Source organism: Ovis aries, chromosome 24, assembly GCF_016772045.2.
Source record: "Ovis aries strain OAR_USU_Benz2616 breed Rambouillet chromosome 24, ARS-UI_Ramb_v3.0, whole genome shotgun sequence".
In the NCBI taxonomy this organism is placed as follows: domain Eukaryota; kingdom Metazoa; phylum Chordata; class Mammalia; order Artiodactyla; family Bovidae; genus Ovis; species Ovis aries.
In genome coordinates this window covers 2188329-2206649 of record NC_056077.1, presented here as the reverse complement: position 1 = coordinate 2206649, position 18321 = coordinate 2188329, and the positions used below count along the sequence as shown (strand labels likewise).

The 18321-nt window shown below is 55.4% G+C and overlaps 1 protein-coding gene across 6 annotated transcripts; it reads right to left on the bottom strand.

Moving 5' to 3' along the window:
* Positions 1-799: 799 nt before the first annotated feature.
* RAB26 (RAB26, member RAS oncogene family) lies at positions 800-6651 on the bottom strand. Of its 6 annotated transcripts, none has more exons than XM_027961516.3 (9): positions 6309-6651; positions 5122-5232; positions 2873-2992; positions 2717-2783; positions 2516-2568; positions 2085-2150; positions 1944-2000; positions 1778-1854; positions 800-1695 (listed from the first exon to the last, which is right to left on the bottom strand). In XM_027961516.3, exons 1-9 carry the CDS (start codon positions 6501-6503, stop codon positions 1671-1673), a joined length of 771 nt encoding a protein of 256 aa, XP_027817317.1. In that variant the 5' UTR covers positions 6504-6651; the 3' UTR covers positions 800-1670. The 6 variants fall into 6 exon arrangements, 5 of the variants coding, with proteins under 5 accessions (XP_027817317.1, XP_027817315.1, XP_027817318.1 ...); XM_027961514.3 differs by having other exon boundaries at positions 800-1678; XM_027961517.3 differs by having other exon boundaries at positions 2873-2914.
* Between the last annotated feature and the right edge of the window lie 11670 nt (positions 6652-18321).

The following is an 18321-nucleotide window of genomic DNA, read 5'->3' as shown; positions in this document are numbered from 1 at the left end:
TGTCTGTGGTGAGGCCACCCGAGATGTCCTGTCTGCCATGAGTGAACCACCTGGAACTCCCTGCAGACTCATTGTCTCAAGTTCCTGGGCTGATAAAGTGACTGGTACTAGACTGGCCTTGTTCTTCCTCCTAGCTGAACAAAGGAGGTGTGTTACATCATGACACTGGGGTAGTAAAAGAAAATACACGACCATGCCAAGTGGCCTCATCCTTTCTGACGGGGTAACCCAAGTGCTGACTGTCTAGACTGCACTTTAAAGGGATGTTATTGAGTATTGTCTGGTTTTTAATCCCCATTTGGGCCTCTAGTTGCCATAATCCTTTTACTAGCATTTGGTCCCTGCCTTTTTAACCTGTTGAGTTTGTTTCTTCCAGTTTGCAACAATTCCATGTCAAGGTGACGGTGAGGCAGGGGCTCCAGCAGAAGTCAGCCTGGACGAGGCAGGGATAGAGTTCCATGGCCCTGGTTAGGTAGGGGCCGTGAGCCTAGCGCTAGGCTGAAGAAGCTACAGAAGACCTTTACCTCTCAAGCTCTCAGTAAAGATTTCTTGGGGTCCAGCATGTGTGTGTGTTTTCACACCTGTTAGCACCCCAGAGGACTCCCTGGGATGACAGCTCATCCCTGGGCAGCCTTGGAGCAACATGAAAATGGAAGTTCATGCCAGTGATTTTCCACCTACTAGGACAACCTTCTCTAGGTTTTGGGGTTGTCTTTGCCTTGGGGTAGTTCGTGAACTCTTAATTCCTTACGGATGGTCCCAGAGCTTGTGGATGTCTTTCAGTGGACAAGGCAGGCACTCCAGAAAACAAACTTTTATTCACCAGGACCGGAAACAAAAGCTTTTGATCAAAAGACTGACTTGGAGTTTTTTCTTTAGTACAAGGTGGTATGCCCTGCCCACCCCTGCGACTTGACCTCACTGAGCCCAGGTTGTGTGTCAGCCTGCTAAAGTGGTACCCTGGTCCACAGGCAAGGCTGGTGGTCCTGGTTTCCCTGACATTTCTGTAACTTCCCATGGCCTGAACACCGTTACAAAGCCATAGCCTTGGCATCCTCCAGGGGAATCTGAAAGACCCTGTTGATATGGAACTGGGGCCTCCTATTGGGGGGCTGGCAGCAGGCAGTTGTCCTTGGGGTGCAGTGCAGGATGGGATTGGCGGTGAAGCCCTCTGCCCCGGGTTTGGGCAGAGTCCTGCCCCTTCCTTCCCGGGCAGCGAGTGCAGCTGAAGACATGGCTTTCTAGGCAGTTAGGCACTGTACATAATGGTGTGGGTGCTGCAGCCCAGCCTGAAAGTTGGGTGCCCATGGGGGGCTGGAGGCGGCAGAGCCCCGTGGCCAGAGGGCCAGGTCCCTGGCAGTCTACCCTTCGGTGTCCCTCCTGTACAGAAGACGGTTGCTTTGGGGCAGCAGCCAGTGAAGGACTGCAGGCGCTCTGGCTTTGTGCAGCCTGTTTGTTGGGACCTCAGCTCTGGATTGCTGCCCAGATGAGGGGTGGGTGAGGCTCAGCCTGGAACTGACTGCTGTAGACTGTCCAGTCTCCCAGGAGGATGCCCGGTGGCCGGGTCCCACAGGCTCAGGGTCTGCAGCAGGAAGACCCCCGGCCCTCCCTCTTGATGTAGTCGTGCAGCCGGAAGCGGGGCTCGCTGGGGGCCTTGGTGGAGCGCTGTTTCAGCTCCCTGTGGGGCAGGGATGACTGTGGGATGGGGCGGCCTGGACCCCCAAGGAGGGGGTGCAGAACCCTGGGTCTGGGGCTCCTGGTGACCACGAGGACTCACTTGGCTATGGCTGTGAAGGCCAAGTCCACATTGAGGCCCGTCTTGGCGCTGGTCTCCATGAACGGCAGCCCGTAGTCCTACAAACAGCCGTGGGCAGCCTGGCAGGGGCGGCTCAGGTGCCATAGCCCTGGGGCGCTTGCCCGCCACCCACCCCACCCCAGCTCACCTTGGCCAGCTTCTCTGCATCCTCCCGCTTCACCGCACGCTCCTGGGCAGAGTCCACCTGGCGTAGGAACCTTGGTGAGAGCTGGCCCCGGTCACCCCCAACCCCCACCCCCGGCTCCCCTGCGAGAGAGGGGGTCTCCACCTTGTTCCCCAGCAGCATGAGAACCACATCGTCCTGGGCGTGCTCCTGGATCTCGGTCAGCCAGGCCTGCAGGGGCGGAGCTGAGGCCAGGCTGGAGGCCAGTGCTCCGGGCCCCCTGGCCCCTCCAGGACGCACCCCCAGAGTGCCTGATGGTGCTTGACCAGCAGAGGGGCCCTGGAGCTCATGCTCCCTGGGCACCATGCACAGGCAGCCCAACAGCTCCCTTATCTAAGCTGTTGGACTGGAAAGTCCCCCAGGACCCCCACTTTGGCTCGTTCAGCATGCACCTTGGCGGGGCAGTCTTTCCCCCTCCCCTGCTGTCAGGAGGGTCCTCAGGAGTCTGGGACCCTGAGGCCGTCTGTGCCGGAGGGGGTTGGGACCCCATCCCGGCCTTTCTCCCCACCGCCGACCCCTGGAAGGAAGCCTCTGACCTGGATGCTGTCGAAGGAGGCCTTGTTGGTGACATCATAGAGCAGCAACAGTGCTGGGGGGAAGGGCAGTGAGGACCTCCTGAGCCCACAGCGCCCGCCCCTCCCCTCCGCCTGCGGGTCAGGCTCTTCCCGCTCCTGCCCCCGTCACACCCCCGGTGCCCTCCTGGGGCAGAAGCCTGGGGGCCGTGGCCCTGTGCTCACCATGGGCGTCGCGGTAGTAGGCGTGGGTGACGCTGCGGAACCTCTCCTGGCCTGCCGTGTCCCAGATCTATGGCCGGGGTGCGTGCAGCCATCAGCGCTGCCCGGGCCTTCCCAGGGGCCCCCTGCCCTCACCCCCTCCCTCACATCACCCCTCACCTGCAGCTTCACCTTCATGCCGTCCACGTCCACAACTTTGTTCTGAAACACAACCAGCCAGCTCCAGCAAGGGCCTGTCCTAGGTGGTGGTGCCCCTAGGGTCCGAGGACCTGTGCCCCTCTGGCGGGGTTGGGGGTCGGGGGGTAGTGGATAGGGTTGGGGGACAGGCAGCGCCAGGCCAGGGCTGAAGCTGAGATGAAGAGCTCCAGTGTGCCCTGAGCCCACTGCCCCACACCTCCGCTCGCTAAGCTCTGCCCTCAGGCCCACCTCCTGCCCTCCACCTGCAGATAACACGTCCCCTTGAATCTGAGTCCCCTCTTGGTGGCCCAAGCACAGCGGGTACCCAGGCCACTCCTGCCCAGATGGCCATCCTGATGGACTTGGAGGTTGCCCCCCTCCATGGCCAGCTGTGTCCAACTCTGGGCCAGGTGTTTCTTCCTCTGCCCAGCCTGGAGGCCTGGCACACAGCCCCGCCAGCTCCCCTGCCCTCCAGGGAACCCTGGTGGCCAGTCACTGAGGCCTGTTGACCTGCACCCCCAGCCTATCCCCTCTCCTTCACCCCAGCTGGTGCCAGCCTCAGCTGGCTTCCCTGTGCCCACTTGCCGTTTCAGCTTCACCCTGTATTCCTCTCCCCTGTGCTCTATTCCTAGCCGCCGGGCCCCCAGCACCTCTCTCTTGCAGGGCTTATTTGAAGTCCCCCACGGTGTGACTCCAGGCCTATCGCCCACACTATGCCTCAGTTTCCCCATCCACAAATGGGGATAGCCAGGGTGTCCATTAAACGGTTGCCCCGATTACTCTATGAGCTCTGCGTGCAAAGCACAGAGAGAGAACTGAGTCTGGCCCGGAGCAGGGCTAAAGTGGTCACTTAAAAGCCTCTTTTCTGCAGGCCCCTGGGGATGGGCTCCAAGCAGTAAGCACAGAGCCCAGGACCTGGCCCCGTACCCAGTGGGCGCTCCCTGTGGGCTGGCTGGCGATGCGCCCTCGTGGAGCCCTCCCAGTTCAGGACTAGGGCAGGAAGTGGTTCAACTCCAGCTCCCATCTGCCGAGGTGGGGGCAGGGGCTGCCAGTCACCAGCTGAGGCTCCGGGAACAGCACTTCCTCCCTCTACACCAGCTCCTGCTGTCGGGGTGTTTCTGGGTCTCCAGGGAACGGGCGCAGCCATCTGCCCAGCTGCAGGGACATCCCACCTTCCCTGGCGCCCCGAACAGGGTGTGAACCAAACCACCTCACCTCCCTCCACACCTGCCCTGGAGCCAAGAGGTGACAAGAGGGAGGTGAGGCCAGGGCCACCTCCGCTTCTGGTGCCTCAACCCTTACTTCATCCCAGAGCACATGAGGTGCTTTGCCCCCCAAAATGGGATAGAGAGCGGCTCCCCAGACCAGAGGGAGCTCCCCCTTCTGCCCCCATCCCCAGAATGGGCCTCCCTCCCCACCTTCTGCAGACTGGGTCTTAATTAAAGGGTGAGAAAAATGCAAATCTGGGATTTGCTGAGAACACATCAGTACCCCAGGACATGGAGTTCAGACGGGTGCCAGAGCCCAGCAGGCCCAAGGCTGTGGTCCCCCATGACCCTGCAGGCTGCTTGGGGTGCTCGAGGGCTCTTGGGGAGCCGAGTCGAGGGCCATCCCCGAGAAGGACCCCAGGACACAGCCCTGGAGGGGGTTGAGGTGGTGAGGGGGTTCTAGCAGGGGAAAGCAGTCAGGGCTGGGGGGGCCGGGGATCATTTCCCAAAAGCCTCCCTGCCCAAGGGCAGGGACTTCTCCCTGGCTCTGGGACCGAGGGTGTGCTTAAGCGCCACAGCCATCTGTCTAGTAGGACCTAGCACCTCAGGGCCCCTCTGGGCAGTGGGCAGTGACGCTGGCCTCCCCAGTGGCCATGGGTTTTGAGTTCCCATGGGGGCACCAGGACGCACCTCCTGGGCACAAGATCCAGGGCCCAGGGTCGTGCCAGCCCGGGATGCAGGGGTACCATCTCTGCTTCAATCATATACAGCTGCCACCTGTCCCCAGAACCCTTGAGGTGTCGGGAAGCAGGCAGCTTAGTGGTGAAGGCGTCCCAGCTTAACTACCTTGACTGCGGGAGCCAGGTGGGCCAGCCGGGGGCTTCACCTCATGAGGCTGCCGGTCCCACAGGGATAATGGAGAACCAGCTACCAGGGGTGTTTCAAGAAGCCATGAGCTGGTGTTGGGGGCCCAGGGCATGGCTGGGCCCAGTTGGTGCTTGGGATGTCAGCCCCCTCTCTTACCCGGAAGTCGATGCCCACGGTGGAGATAAAGGTCCCCGCCAAGAAAGCCCCATCCTTGAAGCGCACGAGCAGGCAGGTCTTCCCCACGCCTGAGTCCCCTACCAGCATGACCTGGGGCACGGGGAAAGGGCAGAGGGCACCTGGGTATCTGGGAACCCCACCAGGGGAGGGGCCAGTCTCCCCTGAGCTGGCCTGGCCAGAGGGTGCCCGTGGGTGAGGGGCAGAAGTGGAGGAGGTTTGCAGGTGCACCAGGGCCTGGGGAGACATAGGGCCTGGACTTTTAACTGCCTCCTCTAGAAGGTTCTGTCTCCTCTCCATCAGTGGAGGGACAGGAGCTGCTGTCTTCATGTAGGGCACCACCTGGACACCATGCTTAGTCTGGAAGGGGAGCAACTGGAGTTTCATGGGGAGCAGAACTGGAGTGTTGGTCACTGGGGGCCTCCTGAGAGGCCTGGGGTGCTGGGGGTGGGGGCTCTGCACCAGAGGGCTTCTTCCAGTCCCAGCAAGACTCTAGAGGAGTCTGCCAAGTGAGGGTCAGAGCTTGGCGTGAGGAGGGGCTCAGGCTAAGTTTGTGAGCCATGAGGGCATTCAAGCCCTTCTCCCCTCCCCCACTCTGTTAACCAAAGGTTCCCAAACCCAAGGATGGGCCTGCCACCCCCGCCCCACCAGCTTCTGCCTTGGCCTGAAGGAGGCCCCAGCCTGCCTCACTCAACCTGTGAACCTCGTCCTAGTCTCTCCCCCTAAAAGGAGACTAGAAGACCCTGTGGGCCAGAGAAGGCAACATATGGGGAGATGAGGCTGGGGCCTTTGGTAGGGGCAGGAGCATCAGGGAACAAGGAGAAGACACCTGCCAGGCTCTGACTTCCGCAGGACCCCTTGTTCGGCCCTGCCCGCCGGGTGGGGGTCGCGGAGGGGGAGGGGGGCCGCCTTGCCATATGTTGGGTATCCCAAATCCGGGTTTGACAGCTGTGTGTGTGTGTGTGTGTGTGTGTGTGTGTGTGCGTGTGCGCGCGCGCACGGTGCACCGCGCCAGCCTTGCCAGCTGCGGGGTGCCGCTCGGGGAGCCAGCTCGGTGCTGAAGCTCCGCAGGGCCCTGCACCGTTTCCCCGGATCCCCTCCCCGCTCAGCTCGGGCCGGACGCCACCTGCTGCACTCGCATCACGTGGGGCTGGGGGTGCCCGGCTCACCTTGAAGGCGACGTCGTAGAAGTCACCGCCGCCGCCGATCGAAGACCAGCCGGGCTGCGGGGGCCCGTTGGGCGGTGCCTCGGGGCAAGGGCGAGCAGTCCCGGGTCGCACCGGCCGGGGCCCATTGGCGGCGGGCAGGGCAGAGGTAGCGGGTGCGCTGCCCGCCTTGCTCTTGGAGGTCTTTTTCCTGGACATGGCGGGCGGGCTGGCGGGAGCTCAGTGCTCTCCCGCCGCAGCTGCCGCGCCCCGGGAGGCCCTGCTCCCCTCGCCGTCGGAGCCAGACCCGGAGCAGAAGCCGAAGCTGTCCCGCGGCGGCGACATCCCGGGCGCCAGGCTCCGCGCCGCCCCGCCCCCGCCGCCCCACGGCCGCGCAGCCACTCTGGCCCGGCCTCCTGCCGCCGCCGCCACCAATGGCCGCCAAGGGGCGGGGCCATGCAAATGAGACGGCCTCCCTGGGGGCGGGGCCCGGGTCCAGGAGCCCCGTATCCCGGCGCCTCTGCGCCTGGGGGGCCGTTACCACCCTGTCCTGCGCCCAAAGGCCCCTCTCCGTAACTGCACCCGGGCTTCGGTGCGGGTGCGGGGCGGTGGGCCTGGGTGACCGAGCACTCGGCGTCCTGTCGCTCCTCTAATGTGCACCGCCCTGCCCGGCGCTGCCCCCTGCCCGGTGACCCCCGCCCCCGGACTACCTCCAGGCCCGGGATGAGAAGAGAGGGCGGCACTAAGGCAGCGGGCCTGCGTGGGATGGACACCTGGGACTCGATCCCTTCTCAGCCGGAGGTGCCACCTGGCCTGCTGTGGCACCGCCCCCTCCCTTCCAGGGCAGGCAGGTCCAGGAAGCTCCAACACTCCGTGCTTGGCAAACAAACCGGGGTGCGCCCGGCCACCTGGGGCTCAGCTGACAGCTGGTTATCAGAAGCAAGACGTAGGGGCCAGGCTGAGCGGCAGGGCCGAGGTGGCCAGGTGCTCTCCCCCGGAGCTTCTGTCTGCTGGGCTCAAGCTTCAGGATCTCTGGGGAAGGGGAAGTCAGTGTCAGAGCCAGTGGCAGGCCCTCTGAGCGTCCACTCCCCTAGGGCTCTCCCCTTAGGGACCCGGGAGGTGAAGAAGGTGGGAGGCCAGGCTGTGCCTGGCTCCTGGGCTTTCCAGTGCTTTCAAGTGCTGACAGTCCAAACCCCCCGCTGGGTCCTGGCAGACCCCTCTGCAGGGCCTGGCACCTCTGTCCCAGAACTGCCACCCAAGATGCTCCAAGTTTTGAGGATGAGGCTGAGTTGGTCCTGGAATCCTGGGAGTGGTGAGCCGACATGCCCTTCTCCCAGGGCTTGCAGGCAGCAGGTGCAGACAAAAGGCAGCTCCCTGCTCTGCACTTCTCTGTCCTGAGACGTGACCACTGTCACTGGGACCCTGGGCCCTTCAGAGGCCTGAGCCCTCTCAGCTGGCAACACCCAGAGTCCAAAAAAATCACAACGGGCAGACGCTGCCTCTGGGGCTCAGAGGTCTGGGCAAACACAGATGGAAGGATGCCACCCAGCCAAGCGATTCCTCAAGAGACCTGGCAGGGCCCTGCATGAGAGGGTTGGGGCAAAGCTGCCCTGCACTGAGTGCCATCATGTGCTAGGTGCAGATGGGTGCTGCTCTGGTGCCCTGACGATCAGATGGGAAACAAAGGCTGGGGGTTGGCAGGAGGGGTGGGGGGAGAAGGACCAGGAAGGGAGCGGTCTAGTCACCAGGCAGGAAGCTGCAGAGCTAGGATATCTATGTGAGAACTGTGGCTCCTGAGAGCATAAAGCGGGGCTTGCCTAGAGGTTCCCTGGAGAAAGACCCATCCCTCAGGGCCCCGTCAGAGCTGGGGACCCACCTGAGGGCCCCCTGACCTCCTTGCCTGTCTTGCTCCTCTGGTTCCCCAGTTCTTCCAGGTCAGTGCCCAGACGTGTGGTTGGTGAGGCCTGAGTTTGGGGTGTTGGGTTCCCACAGCTGTGGCCCTGGGGACTCCAGGTATCTCACTCCCATGAGGCTGGCCCAGGGTCTCAGCATGGCGGTGCCCACTGACCCTGGCATCCTAGTCCATGGGCTCTCTGCTTCTTCCTGCCAGCTGCTGCCAAGGCATAGGAAGCACCAGAGGTTTGAGTGCCTTAGGGCTGGGGCTACAGATGAGGTGTCCTGAGTTGGGGGGAGAGGGGTGGCTGCTGGCAAGGTAAACAGAAGAGAGGAGGCTGGCAATCCAGAAAGAGTGGGAAGCTAGGGGCGGAGGGGACTGAAAACAGCGGAGAAAGACTTGACCCTGCGACCTTTAAAATTGGGAGAGTGTGTGAAAATTCAGGTCTCTGGTGTCTCTTGGAAAGAGGGAATTCTGAGTCCCTGGCTTGCAGGCCCCTCTGCCTTCCCTGCCTTCCTGCAGTTCTTCTAATCTTTGATCATCGTGTCTTTTGGTTCCTGTTTGCCATCTGTCTCACTCTCTGGGATGTAAGCTCTCTGGGCACAGGAAGCAGCTTGTCTTGGTCACTGTCATATCCCTGGCAGCCAGCTCCAGGCCTCAATAAACAGTTATGAAATTGGTGAAAGAAGTATGAGCTAGAAATGTGGGCCCCATTTCAAGAGGACACGTCGTTGGCAACATGGATTTGAGGGAGAACATGCCTCCAAAGGCAAGAAGAGTAACTCTAGTGTGTTGCGTAGTGAGAGCAAGACCTTGTGAGAGCAAGAGCTTATGGAGGTGGGGCATTTGCACCGGGCTTTGAAGATTGAGCAGGAGTCCAACACTAGTGGAGACAGAGAAACTTGCCAGGTGGAGGGAGTATGTGTAGATTCAGAGAGCCGGGAGGTGGGCACTTTGAGCAGAAGAGGCCGAAGTGTGGTCCAGTTGCTTGGAAGAAATGAGAGGTGATTTGATTGGTGACAAAGGAGGGGGATAGATTGGAAGGTGAGTTTAAATGTTTTTCCTAGGAGCTTGGAAGTTGTTCGGTGGGAAGTAGGGAGCCATGAGTGGTTTCTGAGAGCAACAGAAAGAGGGTGCTGCTAAAGGAATAGTGGGTGTGGCCGGGGGGAGCTGGGTGCGCAGCGTGTGGACAGGGAGGTGAGTTTGAGGGGATTGCAGGAGCCCAGGGAGGGCTAATGAGGACGGAGGGGAGACAGAGTCTGCAGGTCTGGAGGGGAGGCAAGAAAGAATCCAAGACCCTGCGGGGCGCCCGGCTAGACTCAAGATGACAAGCCCTTTGCTGCTCTTCCCAGTGAGGGGAGGGTCTATGGCAGCTGTCTGTGACTGCGGTGACCAATGCAAGTGACCCTGAGCCTGTTTCTGGGCCATGCCCTCCAGGCTGGCAGCTCTCCATTCCTGTCTCCTCACACACGCTTTCTTGGGACCCAGCTGCCACCCCGTGAGAAAGCTCGAGTGGCCTGGCAGAGAAGCCCAGGTGGAGAGGACCTCACTTGCCAGCCTTGTGAGCCAAGAAGACACTCTGGCAGGTCCCAGGGAGAGGAGGTGAGCCCACCCTCGCTGCAGACGATGAGCACATGGAGTTGTCTGTCGCACAGCCCTGGACTTGGGCACCCAGCAACGGGAGAAGTGGGCCCTGTGGTGGGGAAGGTCAGCAGGGTGGCTCTGGCTGGAGCTGGGGGTCTTCAGACCTGGAGAGACCTCCCCAAGGCAGGCTAGGTCCCCGAGGTGGGGGTTGGAGGTGAAATGAGCCCTGGAGCTGAGGTAGAGGTGAGGATGAGGGCTGTGTCTCCCTGGGGAGGGGACACCTACCAGCACTCAGCACTTCTGGCTTAGGGCTGGCCCTGCCTGATACAGAATCCACCTGCAATGCAGGAGACCCTGGTTCGATTCCTGGGTTGGGAAGAGCTGCTGGAGAAGGGATAGGCTACCCACTCCAGTATTCTTGGGCTTCCCTTGCGACTCAGCTGGTAAAGAATCCGCCTGCAATGCGGGAGACCTGGGTTGGATCCCTGGGTTGGAAGATCCCCTGGAGAAGGGAAAGGCTACCCACTCCAGTATTCTGGCCTGGAGAATTCCATGGACTGTATAGTCCATAGCATTGCAAAGAGTTGGACACGGCTGAGCGACTTTCACTTTCACTGCTGGGTGGGAGGGGCTGCACAGTTCCACATCCCAGCAAATGGATGGAACCACCCCAGGCACCTCTCCTGGACCCTCTCTCCAGCACCCTCTGCCAGCCTGGACCCCTGGTCCCCTTGTCTGGGGACTTCAGCTCCTGCATTCTGCCTTCTGACTTGCCCATCCACATGTCTGACCCCCTAGTCCTGGAGTGATGTGCACTGTGGCTGCCCAGCCATGAGAACCCTCTGGAACCGATGGCTTTGGGCAGTCTTTCTCTGGTCCCTGATTTTCCAAGCTTCACTGTTCAGCTACAGGGTGTGGCCTTCAAGCCAGGTAGCCTTAGGCAGGAATGAGAGTCCTCCCTGACCTTTCCAGGCTCTGCTTGGATCCTCCTCCTCCGAGCAGACTTCCTGGGCTCCTCCCGCCCCCAGTCTTGTACAGGCACATAGACACTCACATTTGCTCTCCAGTGGTTCCTGGGGGACTATGCTGCCCCTGCACCAGTCAGTGAGGTTCCTGAGGACCGTGTCTGTCCTGCCCACTCCTGCCCTCACCACACACGGGAGGGTCAGCCCAGGACTGAGCAGAACAGAGGGAGGCTGGACTTCATGCTCCTTTAGCCAGAGGGGAGGGGCAGAGTCCCCAGAATACCTCTCAAGAAGACAGTCCTGCAGAATTCAACAGTTTGCAATCTCAGGGAGAGGGACCCTGGCTGGGAGTGGTGCCCGAAGGCAGGGGCCCCGCTGGGTATGTGGCACCCACTGACCGCCCCCCTCAGGTATGTGGCGCACACTCTCTGAGCCCCCCCTCCTCTCTGTGAGCTGAGGAGGTGGGAGGAGCTGGTCTTCGAGGTCCCTTCCAGCTCAGACACCTTATGTTCCATGAGATCCGCGTGAATGTTGCCATGGAGACGTCGGAGAGGAGCTGCAACAGCACAGATGTGACTGAGGAGTCACCTAAGGAAGCGGCTGGTGTCAGAGGAGCCCTCCCCACCCCCTGCCGCCCCCGAAGCCCTGGTGCACAGGGGCCACACTTCGTGACCCGTGCCAAGAGGACACGCCACTTGCCCTGCCATGTGCTTCCATGAGGCCCAACGGGTATAAGGAGTGCATGTCCATCCCTGCCTGCAGGGAGAAGGACCGACTGGCACGGGGGGGTGTTTGGAACACAGCATTGTTCCCTTGCAGGTGTGGCTGTGAGGTCCGCCCCCTGTCCTTCCTTCCCACGGCTGCTCAGGAACTGGCATCTGGCTGCCCTTGGCAGTCTCGAGACAAAAAGCATGCCAGTCACAGTGTGGAGAGTGTGGGGGAGGCCTCGCTCTGATCCAGCCCCTGCACTGAGGCCCCAGGTGGGTGAGACCTCTGGGCTCAGAGCACCCCCAGCTGTCGCGTGGCTCCTGAGTGCCACACGTGGCCTCCTGGCAGGGGAGGCCTCAGTGTCAGTGGGAATGACTAAAATGAACCCCAGGTAACCATGACAACCACTGAAGTCTGCAGCTGGCTGCCCTTGGAGTGGGCCAAGCTCTTCACTTGCCTCATCTCTTCTTTTTTCTTAATTATAAAAATAATATATATATGAGTTTTGCAGGCACGTCAGCCACACAAAAGGGAAAGGCAAGAGTAAAAGTCCTTGCTCTAGGACTTCCCTGGTGGGCCAGTGGTTAAGAACCTGCCTTCCAATGCAGGGGACTCGGGTTTGATTCCTGGTCATGGAAGTAAGATCCCATGTTCCTCGGGGCAACTAAACCTGTGTGCCACAGTGAAGACCTAGCTGCTGCTGCTGCTGCTGCTAAGCCGCTTCAGTCATGTCTGACTCTGTGCGACCCCATAGATGGCAGCCCACCAGGCTCTTCCGTCCCTGGGATTCTCCAGGCAAGAATACCGGAGTGGGTTGCCATTTCCTTCTCCAATGCATGAAAGTGAAAAGTGAAAGTGGAGTCGCTCAGTCCTGTCCGACTCTTCGCAACCCCATGGACTGCAGCCCACCAGGCTCCTCCGTCCATGGGATTTTCCAGGCAAGAGTACTGGAGTGGGGTGCCATTGCCTTCCCTGGAAGACCCAGCACAGCCCCTCTAAAAATGTCTCTCCCCCCAACAGATTATGTCCTTCAGGGTTAACCACTGTAGCTTTGGTAACGGCTCCTGGGTGAGTTCCTTACAGTGGCTGTGACAAATTCCCACAGACACACCAGCACAAAGCAACTCAGCTTGGCCATCCTGTGCTTTGGAGGCGAGAAGTGTGACATGAGCCTCGTGGGACTGAAGTCAAGGTGTCAGCAAGGCGGGTTCCTCTGGGGGCTCCAGGGCAGAGTCCCCGACTCTTCAGCTTCTGGTGGTCTCCAGCTTTTCTTGGCTTGTGGCCACATCACTCCAGTTTCCACTTCCGCAGGCACCTGGCCTTCTCTTCTGCCATTGAAACTTCTTACAATATGTTTAAGTTCCGCCTGGATAGTCCAGGGTCATTCCCCATCTCGATCGTTCGTTTAGTCACATCTGCGTTAACTTTTGTCCTGTGAGGTGGTCTTCATACCTTCTGGGGATTAGGACCTTGATGTCTTTGGGATCCTTCATTCAGCTGAAACAGGGCCATTCAAGTTTTTATTTTGGGACTTTGAAACAAGGTTTCTGTGACTGAGCAAACCTAAAAAAAGTCACTGGATTATGGATTTCTTTTTCTATCTTATCTTTGTCCCAGTTTTTTTAGGTATCCAAATTATGTTTACTAAGTACACTTTATATTTATGCATAAGCATGCATAAATTACATTGAGATGTGATCCTTGTTCTCTAAGAGTATAAATAAAATCACGACTACCTGATCTTTCCACGTTTGATAGGACTTTCCCATTAAAAGAGCTGGACTAGGGACTGCCCTGTGTAGGAGTTCCATCCGGAAACTAAAATCCCACATACTGCAGGGTGTGGCCAAAAAAAATGTTGTTTTAATTAAGGAAAAAAAAAAAAAAGATCTAAGTGTCTTTTCCTGGCAAGGTTCTGATATATTTTCAGTTTCTTACTTGGATGTTAACTTTTTATTTTTTCTTGAGTCAGTTTTTATAGTTTATATTATTTCAACATGTTTTTAGACAAAACGTTTTTAGATAAAAAAAATTGCACATAAGCTCATAATTTTTCACTCTTTATTTCTGTGAATAAACCTCCATTCTTAATCTTAACGTGCTGTATTTTATTTTCATCTCTCTTTCGGCTATACTTGCCAGGAGGTTTAAAAAAGAACCTTAATAGCCTTGCTTATTAAACATAGCTCTTGATGTTATTAATCGATTCGACTTTCTTTTATTTTACTGCTTGACTTTTGGGTGTCCTGGGTGTTTATTGCTGCGCAAGGGTTTTCTCTAGTTGTGGCAAGCGGGGCTACCCTTTGTCGAGGTGCATGGGCTTCTCGTAGCAGCGGCTTCCCCTGTGGAGCACGGGCTCTAGGCAGAGGCGCTACCAGTTGTGGCGCACAGGCTTGGTTGCCCTGCAGCAGAGACGGAACCTGCGTCCTGCGCGTTGGCGTGCAGATTCTTATCCACTGTACCACCAGGGAAGTCCCTCTACTTTCATTATTTTTTTTAAGATTTTTTTATTTGGACCATTTTTTAAAAGATTTTTTTATATGGACTTTTTTTTAAAGTCTTTATTGATTTTGTTACATTATTGCTTCTTCTTCTTTTTTTAATGTTTTGGTTTTTTTTTTTTTTTTTTTTTTTTTTTTTTGGCCAAGAGGCATGTAAGATCCTAACTCCCTGACTAAGGATCAAACCCATACACCCTGCACTGGAAGGCAAAGTCTTAACCACAGGATCACCAGGGCAGTCTCTACTTTTTCTTTTTAAAATAGCTGACTGATACTCTTAAGTTTCTAATTTCCTTCCTTCTACTTTGCTTTGGTTTATTTTATAGTTGTTTTTCTAGAATGTTGACAAGGATGTTTAACTTATATACTAGTTTGATATTCCATGATCATCAATTTAAAAAAGTAATGTTATCAGTTTCTCTCCATATATAACTGCGTACCACATCTTTGGTAAGATGTGTGCTCATTACTAGTCATCTCTATAGATAATCTGATTTTAATCTTGATTTTAAATTACTAAAAGTTAAAAGATTGACAAGAGGGTATTTCAATTTCTAAACGGTAAGATTTTTAAATATCAGGTTTATTGGGGCATAATTTATGTACACCTGTTGGTTTAGTTCCTCAGCCATGTCTGACTCTTGTGATCCCATGGACTGTAGCCTGCCAAGTCCCTCTGTCCATGGGATTTTCCAGGCAACTCACAGGAGTGGGTTGCCATTTCTTTCTCCAAGGGATTTTCCTGACCCAGGGCTTGAACCCATGTCTCCTGCACTGGCAAGTGGATTCTCTACCACTGAGCCACCAGAGAAGCCCTTCTGTATACCGACATTCATCAATTTTAATTAAACAGTCCGGTGAGTTTTGACAAATATCATTTAAGCATCATCATACTCCTGATATAAAACATTTTTGTCACCTCCAAAATTTCCTCATGTCCCTTTGCAGTAATGCCCTCCTTCCACCCCTAGCTCCTGGCTACCACTGACCTGCTTTTTGTCACTGTGAGTGTTTAAATATGTAAGAAACAACTTTATGAATGTCTAACACATCCAATAACTGCACATTTTTAAAGTGTGCAGTTTGATTAGTTTTGACACGTGTACACCCATGAAACCATCACTGCAATCAAGATAATGGAGATATCCACCCCGTCCACATCTACCTTTCAATTACCTGAGTCATCAGGATGTCCACCCTCGTCCCAGACCCTCAGTGAATGGCTCTTCAGGCTTTTACCCAGGTGAGCATCCCTGGGTTAAGGTGGGTTTGGGGAAGCCCCAGCTGTGAGCTAGACTCATGATGTGGTTAGCAGATGAAAGGACCCAGAGCACCTCTAGGGGGCAGTGTTTCCTAAGGCCACTTAATTGCGTAATCTTTTCCAGATCCTTGGCAAAGTCCTGTTACATAAACTAGAACTTATTAACTGTGTGGTTCAAACTCTCCATATCGTTAATGAACTTAAAAAAATGGTTCACTTGATTTGTACAGTTCAAAGGAAGGTGTAAAAAGTCTTCCACAATGATTTTGTGAATTCTTAAGTTTAGCTGGGTTTGCTGATGTTCTTTTTTCAGGAACACAATGGTTCATTGTATGTTCTACATAGATTGTATCTTTAGTGCAAAAAAAATTGGACTCTTTTCTCATTTACTGTCTTTCACTTTAGGTTTTATTTTCCTAGTATTAATCCTGCCACTCCACCCTGTTTGTGTCTTCATTTTCTATTTCTTCACTCTCAGCCTTCTAGGTTGTTTGTCTTAGCTGTGTCTCTGTAAACAACATTTACCTGACTGAGTGTGTCTTCTTATGAAAATCTTTGCTCTTTATCAAGGGAATTTAACTCATTTATATTTATAATGTTCACCCATATGCTTGGTCTTCTTTTGTGTTCTGGTTAATACACTGATCCACTGTTTCCTTTTTTAATTCTTTTCTTCCTGCACCAATCAGAGTTTCTTGTTTGTTTCCCCTCACTTCTAGTTTCCCCCTTTATTTTAAACTACTAGTTATCATTAACTATTAATAAAAAGCATTTAAATCTATATTTTATCAAGAATTAGACATTTCTTGGACTTCTCTGGTGGTACAGTGGATAAGAATTCGCCTGGTAATGGGTTTGATCCCTGGTCCGGGAATATTCCACATTCCACGGAGCAACTAAGCCCGTGGGCCGCAACTACTGAAGCCCGAGTACCTAGAGCCTGTGCTCCACGCAAGAGAAACCACCACAATAAGCTGGTATACCACAACAAAGACTAGTCCCCGCTCGCAGCAACTAGAGAAAGTTTGCTTGCCGCAGTGAAGACGCAATGCAGCCATAATTAATTAATTTTAAAAAAGAAACATTTCTCCAATGTCCCCCTCCCTGAATCAGGGAGGATCTTTGGCGCATTTCATTTCCTCTGACTCACCAAGTGGTTTGTTGAAATAGTGTAGAATTTCATCTCCAGATAATTAATTTTCTTCTTTATACATGCCTTTCCAGGGAACTTCCCCGGTAATCTAGCAGTTAAGACTCTGCTCTTCCAAGGCAGGGGGCCCAGGATTGATCTCTGGTCAGGGCACTAGATCCCACATGCGTGGGGCAACCAAGAAGTGCAGTGAAGATCCCGTAAGCCACAAATAAGACCCAGCCCAGCCTGAATAAATAAAGTTTAAATAAGGACTCCCTGCTTCCAATGCAGGCGTTTCAAATTCGATCCCTGGTCAGGGAACTAAAATACCACATGCCCTGGTGGCAAAAAATCAACCAGACTATATATATATATATATATATATATATATGGGCTTCCCTGGTGGCTCAGATGGTAAAGAATCTGCCTGTAATGTGGGAGACCTGGGTTCAATCCCTGGGTTGGGAAGATCCCCAGGAGCAGGGAACAGCTACCCACTTCTTGCCTGGAGAATTCCATAGACAGAGGAGCCTGGCAGTCTACAGTCCAAGGGGTCGCAAAGAGAGTCGGACACGACTGAGAGACTTTCACACACACAAACGTATCTATATATAATTTTTTTTCTCTTTCAGAAATCCTTTTCCATCAATTGCATATATTCCACAATGACATTCAAGCAGTTCTTTAGACTTAGTTAATCTGTTTTGCTTATTTTGCATCACTCTTTCTTATGGGTGTATCTTCCCTCATCTTGAGTCCTTGAATCTTAACTGTTGCTCATTTGACTGGAATTTAAAAACTTTGAAACGTTTGAAAAGTAATCTCAGTCCTTCCACTTACTTGCTGTGTGACTGGGCAAATTTCTTAACCTCTCTGTGTCTTAGTTACCTCATTTAATAAGAGGAATAGTAATAGAACCCAACTCCTAGAGTCCTGAAGAGGTGACGGGATAAGGCCGTCAGTGAGTAGGTGGAGAGGTGAAAGATGTGGGTTTCCTCCCTCCAGTCTCTCAGGAAGTTCTCGCCACAAACCCTTCCATTTCCTGTGCGCACACGCTCTCTCTTTCTCTGTGGTGTATTGCTCCCGCTCTGTTGGTACTCTCCCCTTAGCCTGGAAACTGGTTCAAGTCTCTCCCGTATTACGAGAAAACCTTGGCTCTCGCTCCGTGTCCTTCTCCTGTTCCTTGCCTCCCTTTCCTTTCATATATAAGCTTCTAGAAACAGGGAAACAAGCTGTGTCTACACCCGCTCACTTGCTAACATCCTGCATCTCCCTTCCTGCCGTCCCCTTCACTCAGAGTGCCCTCAGAAAAGGTCACGGTGAACACAGCACCTTCAGTTTCCTGCAGCAACACAGCAGGGTGGAGGAGGCATCGGGTGACCCTGGGGAGGTCTGTCCTGTAGGATAAGCTCGGGGACAAATGCTTGTGTCCCCTGAATGGCTGTGTGATGTGAGTGAGCATGAGATGGGGGCTGGAGAGGCTTCCTGGAGGAGGAGTCACCTCCACTGAGTCAGCAAGAGGGTGGGACAGAAAGGCATTCCAAGCCAAGGGAAGAACATGGGGCAAGGCCAGGAGGTGCGAGGCTGCAGAGGGTCCTGGAAGCCCCACGTGGAGGTGCAGGGGGAACAGGGAGGGACTGACAGCTGCACCCACCCAGCCCTGCTCTGTTTCTGCAGCACAAGCCCCTGTTAGCTTCTGCCCTGGAGCTCTTCCCCCAGCTTCCTCACACGGGGCCTCAGTTTCCTTCTGCTTCTCTGGCTCTCTCACTTAGACTCCCTCCGAGGCTTCCCCCTCTCCAACTCCAGGTTGGGGTTCTCTGCCTCTGGATTCTCCCACCTGCCCCAGGTGTGCTCACCACCCCTCTTCCAGCTTCACACCCCACCTCCAGCTGCACTCTGGACACCTTCTCCAGTGGCCCCAGCCCCATCTGTCCAGAAGCCCCTCCTCACCTTTCCCCCTACATCTCTTCTCCCTGCCCACCCCAACACCAG

Bases quoted from the DNA above. Each gene is read 5' to 3' on its own strand.
- RAB26 (XM_027961514.3), bottom strand. From the start codon at position 6,503: ATGTCCAGGAAAAAGACCTCCAAGAGCAAGGCGGGCAGCGCACCCGCT. The intron at 5,233-6,308 runs GTGAGCCGGGCA...CCCGTGCCCCAG, and splicing joins TCTACGACGTCGCCTTCAAG to GTCATGCTGGTAGGGGACTC. The intron at 2,151-2,515 runs GTCAGAGGCTTC...CCGCCCCTGCAG, and splicing joins CCTCCTTCGACAGCATCCAG to GCCTGGCTGACCGAGATCCA.